Genomic DNA, 10,426 nt, shown 5'->3' with positions numbered 1-10,426 from the left:
CTAACCCTACTCCTGCCGGGGGGGGGTGGGGGGGAGCATGGAGCCTGTGCCGAGCGAGGTAAAGGAGGCCGGCGGGGCAGAGCAGGGCCCCAGGGCGTGGTGCGGAGCGGGCTGCAGTTGCCGCTGCCAGGAAGCCCGGGCCTGTGTGCGCCCTGCCAGCTGCCACCTCCTGCCGTCCGCTCGGACCTAATGAACGCCCAGGGCTGTGGGAAGAAAGCGGGCAGGTCAGCAATGGCAGTGCCCCCTGCCCGGGCAGCAACCACTCCAGTGCTGCACCGGCCGGGAGCATAGGCTGTCGCAGGGGGCCAGGGGAGGGGAGGCTCAGGGACCTGGAAGGCAGACAGCTAACCACAGGGACAGGGATTGCTTGTGGGTGCTTTGTTTTTAAAATAGATGAGCTACCCCAGGTGGTCCAGTGCATAGACAAGGAGACTTGACCTCCAGAGGCAGATGCCCTCCTGACTCAGACACTGAACCAGCAGAGCCCAGCCGAGGTGCTTTGGCATCCGCAAGTAGAGGGCTCACAGTCACTTGGGGATACAGCTGCCTCTTGGGACCCCTATGCCTACATCATGTGGCCACCAGTGAACAACCTCCCTACTCATTTAAATCTGCTGTCTTACCTGCCAGAGCACATAAAGCTCCTTTGAGAACACATGGAACAGGATGATCGCCAAGTGCCTGGGCAGCGTATGGCTGGAGGTACCTAAGCTTGAATGCAGCTGCTAAGAATTATGATCTGATTTCTCTATGCCTCAGTTTGCCCTTGCACACAAGAACTCTTATGTCACCCCACAGATGTGCTTGCCCAGATTCCACTTCCTCACTGATGAGAAAAGAAACTGAAGCAACAAGGGTTGAGGGGAGAATAAGCAGCAGCAGAAATGGCAGGGCCCATGCCAAAACCAGAAGGGGGCAGGCCAGGAGCTAAGCAACACTCCCGTGAAGGATGAGAATGCTGTGCTGGCAGTGGGTGGTGTGGATGGTAGCTGTTCTGTGTCAATTAGCAGCTCACAATTAGCAGGGGACTTTCCCCTCAATTATGCAGGCGAGGGGGACAGTTTATGCCTTAAACACAATTAAGCAAATCATGACTGGGGCAGGATCCAGCCCCTTCCTTGAGTTAGAGTTTCCAGCTTCCGAAGAGCTGACCGTCTTGCTGCCCAGACTGGTGCTATGCAGCTACTACTGAGGAGTCCTTTTACCCCCAAACCTGCCAGTGCTGCATGTGTAACTATATTCCATCTCACAGATAAACTGATTCCAGGGACAGGTTCAGTCTGAATTACATTAGCATGTAAGAAAGGGTAGCCAGTTTTTAGTGAGTTGAAATGAATCTGCACATGCCCATCAGTGCTGTGAAGATGACCCCAAGTAGAAACAATGGTCATGTCATGACTCAACCTTTCATTCTTCCCTGATTTAGCCACATGAACGTTATTTCAGAGGAATGGGCAGGAATACAGAGAAGCTGGAGTCTGGAAGTGTATAAAATGCCAGATGCAGAAGCCTGTGTGTGAAGGCTGGAACATGCCTTTACGAAGACAGGAACTGGGGTACCTAAGAACTCACTATCTGGTTATAACAGTCTATTTTCTATAGTATACAGCTGCTAGTAGTAATTTTGCCTGATAGCTAATATCCCAGTAAAACAGTGTATACAGTGGAGGAATTTACTCCATCTTATCTTGTGCTTCAGGATAAAATTAGCAAAAGTGGCCAGAAGAATCCTGGAAGCAGCAATTCATCTTGCAGCTGTCAAATCCAGTGCCATTTAGAAACACAAACTTCCAGTTACAACCAGGCAGAGGTTCCCAAACAACACAGTTCACATGACAGGCTCAAGGACACCTGCCCATGACACTTGCAGGTGCCACACACACTTGGCTTCCCACTGGTAAATAACCAAGGGCCCACCTGAAAAGTTAGGAGCAGAATATTTAATGTCATCCACTCTCCAAATGTGCAAGCAGATACAGCAAGCAGCCTGGGGGCAGCCAGGGCTCTGCACAGCAGTGTGGGAGCTGCTGCTTCACACATGGAGACAACCCTGGAGGAAATAACCCTTGCCCTTCAGAGCAGAGCAGAGGCAGAAATTCACATCATGGGCACTGTGTAGTCAGAGGCTGCCAAATGTAATTTTATTATGAAAGTCTGGAATGAACCTTCCTGAGCAGGAATAAGCAGGGGAGTCAGATACTACCAACAGCCTGGCTCCTACTGCCAGCCTGGCCCACACCCACCCTGTCCCACATGGGAGCTGCAGGAGGAATGGGGACAGTGCTGAGTGCTCACTGTGGGCAAAAAACCATGTGGAGAGCAGTGGGTTAAAAGGGCAAAGTAAAAGATCTTACTAATGGTACAAACAAAAAGGTGCCCAAAGGCTACTTCTACCCTCTGCAGAGCCAGGGCTGTAGTCCCACCAGGAGATCCGCTGGGCTGAGCCAGTTGTGAAGGGAAGAGCCTAGCCAGATGGGAATCAGCCGCAGTGTGGTAGGAGGCAGTGCATCAGTGCCTGAGTCATGCAGCCAGAGAAGGCCCTGCATGCAGCTGCAGTCTCTGCCCAGGGTCTCATTCCATGTCATACCATGTGACAGGCAACAGGGTTAAATCTTTATTTTCTTTAGGGGGGGAGCCTGTAGGTCCAGCTTGGATATGGCACTTGCTGTGAATGGGATTCTCTGGCTGATCTTCCCAATCGTCTCCACCTAGACAGAGGAAGTCATAGAACAAAGTTCAGCTAATACCCTCTGCTCTGTGCACCACAGCCATACGCAGCCACACAGGACAGAACACCCAGCTCCCAAAGTACTGCTGTACCCAGTGAGCTAAAATCTCCACAAGACAGTGCCAGCATAGCCAGCAGAACCAAGACACACTACATCCAGCAATGGAACTTATCACTAGGGATCCTGGTTTTCTCTGCTTAAAATCCCAAATCCTCTTACTTAAAACCCCTCAAAATCCATGTTTTTATATAATTAAAATGAAATGCCACTATAATCATAGGCATAATTTGAACACAATGTTTTATTGATATATTTACAATTTTAAAGCAATTTGGAAGCCCATCAGTACCTCAATCATTATAGTAAATTAAATTCAGATACCTATATATTTTGGCATTTGATTTTGGTTATTTCATCATAGAACTCTGCCAGCCTGTAAGGGAAACCCACCGTTTCCCAGGTTTTTTTCCTTTAAAAGAGAAAATCTGTGTTTTTCCATGACAAACAGGAAACCCAGTTCCCTCCTTATCACTCATGTATATCAATGGTCCTCAACCTTTTTAAACTAAAAGACTCTCCCCATCAGACTCAAGACACCCCTCAGAAAATGCCAGCTCTTAGTTTTTGTTCATTTTCTGACTACAGGAAAATAACAGGCTAATTCCTCTGTGGCAAAGAACCAAGAAAGCCCACAACAGGTCAGATTTTTTTTAACATTAGGGTTTCTGTTGGAAATATCTGGGTCTAATCTTGTGACTCGCATTTGCATACCTAACAGTGCTAACATTGTGTGGCACCCTGCAGCACCCTTGAAAGGATCTTAAGGCAGCTGAAGGTGCCACAGGACCCTGATTGAGAACAACTGTGCTACACTAACCTACATGTCCACACATTACACCAGGGCTATCCAACTTCCATGTGGTTGGAAGCCTCACTGTGTGGGCAGCATGCTATGGGAGCAGTCCCCCACCACACTGGGAAGAGACAATCCCAATCCAAAGGCAGTGCCAGTGACATGCAGAATCCTGCAACATGGACAGTGTTGCATTACAATACATTCACCCTTTGCCATCCTCTCAACCCTACCCCACATGACCCAAATCCTGGTACCTCCCAAAGAAGTACTGGAGAGACAAGGAAATACCTGGAAACCTAACTGCTGCAGCCAATCATGCAAACTGTCTAGGATTCTCCTTCCATCAAAGATAAAAGCCGGTTTGAGCATTGCCTTGTAGATTTTCTCATAGTCCAGCTCCTGGCAAAACCACAGGCAGGAGAACTCATTTCAGAGGAAAGGGCTTTGAGATAGAGCTACTGGTCCCACCTGTACCAGGCATCTCATACACTTCTGAGGCATGTAGAAATCAGCCCAGCCAGGACCCCAGAGCTCCACTGTCACCTGGCCCCTAGGTATTCCTTGGAGGTGTTCCCTCACTCCAAAGCTAGTTGCTAGGGGTTGTCTCTTGGATAAGTAAATGCTTGTGCTTGGCATCAATCTCTGTCTTTCCTGAAAGACTCCATTCCTGGGCATACATTAGTAGTTCTCAGCATTAGACTCTGGAGCAGTCATCTCAAATGAAATCTACCAGCCAGCCCAGGCTACCTCTGACAAGATTTTCTACTGACAGACAGCTATGCTGGGTACAGAAATATTCCTATGAATCATCAGGCTGCAGACCTTCGAAAGACCTTGGGGCAAAGGTCAAGAGGTCACAGATGGATTCCAAGGGATCTTACAGGTTCAAGGCTGCCCCAATGAAGGCAGTGCTCTAATTCCAACATTCCACTATGGCACCCTGGCTTATAGCATGGTTAGATCAGCCAGTACCAGTAGTTTACTGCCTTTCAGTCTGGAGGGTCAAGGACCCAATCAGTTTTTGCTCCTGTCACAGAGCAACCCTATGACTCCTTCATGGCAGGGAAAACCATAATACTATCCACATCCTTATGAGTCAGAAAGAACTGGCAGGTCCAAATACAGACCCCTGGGGCAAAAGGCTAGGAGGGTGCTGGGAATAACAGATAGGTCTGGAAGGAACCTCAGGAAGTTGTCCGGTCCTACCCCCTGCCAGGAGGAGCCCAAAGGATGGACAAGTGCTTGCCTGCAGGAGGCTCAGTCAAGGAAAGAAGGAAGCCTTGGTTCGGTGTCATTCAGCACACAAGACCCTGCCCCCCACAGCCAGCATGTGTTAGAGGAGCAGCCAGAAAACAGAGAGCACTCTTCTCTGTTCCAGGCCAGGGGCTCCTCACCTTAAAGATGTCCCACTCAGTGCAGATGGCAATGGCATGGGCATTGTCACAGGCTTCATAGGGATCTGAAGCGATGGAGACCAGGCTCAACACTGCGAGACACACACACACCCACACACCCACCCACACACCACCACCACCACCACCCCGCCAGGGCAGCCACCCTCAGAATGACTACAGGAACTGTGCCAAACCCCAGAAGACTACCTCAGTTTGCTACTCATTATATAGCAAAACGTAAAGAGCACTAGGGGCTCCCACTGAAGAGTGAGGGGTGTTATGGGGGCAGTCATAAAGAAGCAGCAGGCTCACAAAGATCTCTGGTATGGGAAGCACAACAGGATTAGACACTAACTGGGCTATCTTGAGAGTATTATGCTTTCCAGAGGCTGGACAACCGTGGGGCAGACACCTGGCCCTACCTCTCTCCGGGCCATCCATAGAGGTGCTAGAGTGGGACAGGTCTTGCATGATCTGCTCTTTCTTCACTTTGGGATCATAGATGTGCAGCTGAGCTCCCTCATCCATCAGGTACTTGCTGATGTGGATGCTGGAGGACTCCCTGAAGCAGGAGAGAACTCACCCTGCAGCTCCTGGCACAGACAGGTCCCACTGCCCCAGAAGCGCCCCCTGGAATGCCATGGCAGAGACTACTGCATTTCTGCCCCGGAACACAGGACATTTCTCCCTGAATGGGGATGGAAGGAGCAGTCAGGTTCAATGTAGACCACCATGGGGCAGGTACAAACTAAGGGCAAGGAACGGGAATAGCAGAGCAGGGAGTCAGGGTTTTGGGCTCTTGATTTTCCATTATTTCCAGAAACCTGAGAAACTTGCTACATGTGTGACTGCACTGGTCTATATCTGTCGGAGGAGGAATACCTCCAGCTTGGCTGCTGCTTCTTACATCCAGTGCCTGTTGGTCACTGCTAAAGGAAGGGCTGAGCTGGGCGGTTCCTGCCTGAAAAGAGCCCCAAAGATAGAGACCTGGAGATGCTGGCCTCCAAATGGAATCCACTAATCTGCACAGTGTCCTAGGCTCCTATTATAGGCCCAGCTCAGGTTAGGGGAGTCAGCAGTATAGGAACCAGACTCTCTCCCCTGAAACATAGCTGGCCTGGGAGTGATGGGCTGCCAATGGCACCCAGGGAGGCAGCTTGGCCACCAGGGGACACAACCTGACCCACTTTTCTACATGTCCTACTTTCCTGTCGCCTGCTCCTGACAGTAGCACTCAGATCAGCATGGTGTAGCCCCCAAATCCACAGGCACCTCAGCAGGCAGCTCCTCCACAGTGTGTTCTGCAGCCTCTCTCTACTTTGTTGACAGGCTCTGTCAGCGGGTACCTGGTGTCTCCTGTGTCCTTCTTGAAGGCAAAGCCCAGTAGTGCAATTTTCTTGTCCGTGACTGTGTTGAAGAGGCAGCTGATAATGCGGGAAGCGAACATCCTGTGTTGATACTCATTGATTTCAATCACCTGGCAGAAAACGCCCTGTTGGGGTAGCCCAAGAGCTGACCCCACCCCACCTCATCCTGCCACGCTGAAGGGGGAAGGAGGCAGTCTTTCCCACAGCAAGGCCCTAAGGCTGCTGGCTCAGCCTTTGGTTGGAGCGACAGCACCCTTGTTCTTGGCAAAACATGCACGGAAAGCCTGTTCCTACCAACCCTCAGCCCCAGCATGGAGGAGTCTCCATAAATTAAATCCTGACAACCCAGCCTCTGTGCTGCCCCAGCACATTACCTGCTGCCAGTATTGAGCCACCTCAGGCAGGTTGAGTGTCTCACAGAGGTAAACCAGGTTGAGAACATTCTTCTGGAAACAGCTGCCCCCAAAACCTGCCCAGAAAAGAGATGGCACAGTTAGCACAGGCCTAGACCTGACCAAGACAACCTCCAGTCACCTTTGCGGGAGGGGTAGGGCATGGAGTGACTGCCTTTGGCCAGCACCTATGACTGTGGGCAAAGAAGTAGAATAGGTGAACCAGGATGACACTTCACACAGTGTCTAAGGGTGAGGGCGTATTTATACCCAGCATTGGTGTTGATCTAGTAAAGGAACACCTTGAGAGGCTGGACACCTTCAAGTCAGCTGGCCTTGACAGTCCTAGAGTACTCAAGGAGATGGCAGGTGTCTTAGCCCAACCACTGGCAAAAATATGCGAAAACTTGTAGTGCTCAGGTGAAGTACCTGAAGACTGGAAGAAGGACAATGTGGTACACATCTTCAAGAAAGGGCAAAAAGCAGATCCCAGGAATTACAGGCCCATCAGCTTGATCTCAATCCCCATTAAGATTCTGGAGAAAATTATCAAAGAGACCCTTCTTGATAAGTTGGCTGAGGGCAACATCCTGAGGAACAGCCAGCACGGGTTTGTCGAGGATAGGTCTTGCCTGACCAATCTCATCTCCTTCTATGACCAGGTGACATATCACCTGGACAAGGGAGAAGAGATTGACATCGAAGGTTATTTTAAAGTCCAGATATATGATCTGGTGTCTCATGATCTCCTCATGGAAAAATTGACCAACTGTGGCCTCGGCTACACCACAGTCCGATGGCTGGGAAACTGGCTCCGAGGTCGGACCCAGAGTGTAGTAGTAGATGGCAGCAAATCATTATGGTGCTCTGTGACCAGTGGTGCCCCCCAAGGCTCTGTCCTTCAACTGGTTCTCTTCAACATCTTTATCAGTGATGTGGACATTGGTGTCAGAAGCGCGCTGGCCAAGTTCGCCAATGACACTAAATTTTGGGGCATAGCATCCACAACGGAGGACAGGCTAGTGATCCAGGCCGACTTGAATAAACTTAGTAAGTGGGCAGATACAAACCTGATGACGTTCAATACTGATAAATGCAAGGTACTCCACCTCAGGGAAAAAACCCCCCACAGCATGCTTATAGGCTCAGCAGTGCTAAGCTCACTAGCACCACAGCTGAAAGAGACTTGGGGGTCATGACTAAGCACAAGATGAACATGAGCCATGAATGCAATGTTGCAGCTGGTAAAGCAAACAAAACTCTGGCTTGCATCTATAGATGCTTCTCAAGTAAATCTCAGGATGTCATCCTTCCACTGTACTCAGCCTTAGTGAGGCCGCAGCTGGAGCACTGCATCCAATTCTGGGCTCCACAATTCAAGAAGGGTGTCGAGAAGCTTGAGAAAGTCCAGAGAAGAGCCACGTGTATGATCAGAGGGCAAGAGAATAGGCCTTATGAAGAGAGGCTGAGAGCCACTGGACTTTTCAGCCTGGAGAAGCACAGGCTCAGGGGGGACCTGGTGGCTGCAAGTACATAAGGGGTGTGCATCAGGATCTGGGGGAACATCTGTTCACCAGAGCACCCTGAGGGATAACAAGGACTAATGGTCATAAACCCCTCCAAGACCGTTTTAGGCTGGACATGAGGAAAAATTTCTTTACTGTCCGAACCCCCATGAGGAAAAATTTCTTTACTGTCCGAACCCCCAAGGCCTGGAATAGACTCCCTCCAGAAGTAGTGCAGGCACCTACTCTGGATTCATTCAAAAAACGTTTGCATGCTTATCTTGCTGGGATCCTTTTACCCTAGCTGACTTCCTGCCCCTGGGCAGGGGGCGGGACTTGATGATCTTCAAGGGCCCTACCAGCCCTAATGCCTATGAAATGTATGAAATCTATCATGCCTGCGAGACTGAGAGTGGTAGAAGAGGACAAGAGGAGGTGGGTGGGTGGGATTGGTAGCAGCAGCAGTGATGCTGGAGTCTGCCTCCCACTCCAGCTGGGGCTGATATCGTGGAGTGGCTCCAGCGACTCCAAAAGGAATCCAGCTGGCTCCCCCCTCCAGCCAAAGGCTACAGCACACTCCAGAACCCATACGCTCTTCAAGTGGTACTGGAAACTCAACCCTACCGTCCTCCAACTGCTTGCCAGCAGGCAGCCACTGGTCAGAAGCTTACTGTGCTGCACAGATTGTGATCATGTGACTACAACAGTCACTTTGCCAGACTAGCCACCAGCACCCCTGAGAACCATGAAAACACTGCCCAGGTCACCCAGTCCTGGTCTTACTGACTAGTGCTCACCTGCCTTGGAAACAGGCACCAGAAAGCAGAGCAAGAGATAAAGGAGGAGGACGGGCAAACTGCAACAGGGGTGAGGAGTCCCCCATCCTCCCCCAGACGCATGCTTCCTCTGACTCCCTAGAGCCCCATGTCCCAAGCGTTCCTCAGAAAGTAGCCTGGAGGGGAGCTATACACAGAGCAAAGAGAGGGCTGGATGGAGTCACTGAACCACAAAGCTGGAAGGGACCATGGAAGAGCAAGGCCGCCTAACCAGGAACCTTCAGGCTTTTTAGACCCAACAGGAGCACTGGCAAACCTCAGTTCAAATCTTGTCTTGGCTGCAGTCAATACCCAACACTTCTGAGGAAGCTGGAAAAAAATGCCTCTAATTCCTATAGCAACGGGAAGGGAAAAAAAATTCCTTCCCTGCCCCATATAGCAATCAGCAAAACCCAGGAGCGTAAGAAAAATCAAGCACCTTGCACTCAGCTCTGCAACCTGGGGACCCATCACACTCCCTAAACTCCCTTTTCTGTCAGCCTATTCCCTCCATAAACTTCACCCAGCTTCTTTAATCTTCTTTCATAACTCAACTGGTTGTGGAGCTCTGCTTCATTCTCCTGCTGCTGAGTAGTCCTCTCGTTTCCACCTGTCCTGGGCTTCCAACTGTTGCTCTTTCAGTACATTGCAGACATAGCTGCTCAGGGGCAGATACAGGATTTGACAAAGGTGAGTACAGGAGCAGCCACCTGTGCTGCAGGTGTGGCTGCACCTATGCTCCCAGCTTCTCCCCCTGCACTTCACCAACCAGTGCAGGCAGACTGAGCTGAGGGAGTTGTTTTTACAGTCCAGGTTGTGTGGGGCTGGGCTCAGCTAGACAGCTGCAGCAGTGATGGGCAGAGGGATGCGTTTCCCCACCTTCCTCAGTCTGCCAGGAACAGGCATGGGAAAGGGGACTCCCCCACCCACTGCCCCTACTGCTGCTGCTTCTGCTCTTTGCAGCTGAGCCCAGCCCCCACACAGCCTGTCTGAAGTGGGCAGGAGCAGCTTTGAAGCAGTAGTCCCCCCAGAGGTAGGGACAATCTTGGGGATAGCTCTGCCAGATCTTCAGTCAGTGCAGATGTAGTTAGGGATCTTCGGGAAGGGCTGGACATTTTTAAATCTGCAGGTCCAGATGCCCTCCACCCAAGAGTGTTGAGGGAACTGGCAGGGGTCATCGCGGAGCCCTTGGTCTGGTTATATGAGCATTCGTGGTCATCTGGCCAGGTGCTGGGATATTGGAAACTGGCTAATGTGGTCCCAATTTTCAAGAAAGGGAGGAAGGAGGACCCAAATAACTATAGGCCTGTAAGCCTCACCTCGGTGCTCCGGAAGATCTTGGAGAGAATCAAGGAGCACATCTGCAGG

General features: G+C 50.8%; 1 protein-coding gene and 1 long non-coding RNA gene across 2 annotated transcripts in view; one reads left to right on the top strand and one right to left on the bottom strand.

Annotated features, from left to right (window-relative positions):
• Positions 1 to 2,118: 2,118 nt before the first annotated feature.
• LOC109290199 (UDP-glucose 6-dehydrogenase-like) overlaps positions 2,119 to 10,426 on the bottom strand; it is a 44,968-nt gene continuing 36,660 nt past the window's right edge. The window contains exons 7-12 of the mRNA XM_019506610.1: positions 6,721 to 6,815; positions 6,326 to 6,456; positions 5,402 to 5,541; positions 4,980 to 5,071; positions 3,874 to 3,984; positions 2,119 to 2,708 (exon numbers count right to left, since the gene is read on the bottom strand). Coding sequence (XP_019362155.1) covers positions 2,607 to 2,708; positions 3,874 to 3,984; positions 4,980 to 5,071; positions 5,402 to 5,541; positions 6,326 to 6,456; positions 6,721 to 6,815 — 671 coding nt within the window. The 3' untranslated portion in view covers positions 2,119 to 2,606. The remainder of the gene's footprint in view (positions 2,709 to 3,873; positions 3,985 to 4,979; positions 5,072 to 5,401; positions 5,542 to 6,325; positions 6,457 to 6,720; positions 6,816 to 10,426) is intronic.
• On the top strand, positions 3,887 to 5,496 carry LOC109290202. The gene is made up of 3 exons (XR_002095561.1): positions 3,887 to 3,975; positions 4,328 to 4,430; positions 5,425 to 5,496. It is a non-coding gene; the product is annotated as an uncharacterized LOC109290202 (long non-coding RNA).

Source organism: Gavialis gangeticus, unplaced genomic scaffold, assembly GCF_001723915.1.
Source record: "Gavialis gangeticus isolate Ggan-Ray unplaced genomic scaffold, GavGan_comp1, whole genome shotgun sequence".
Lineage (NCBI taxonomy): Eukaryota > Metazoa > Chordata > Crocodylia > Gavialidae > Gavialis > Gavialis gangeticus.
Note: the sequence above shows the minus strand (reverse complement) of the source record. Positions and strands in the feature narration are given on the sequence as shown.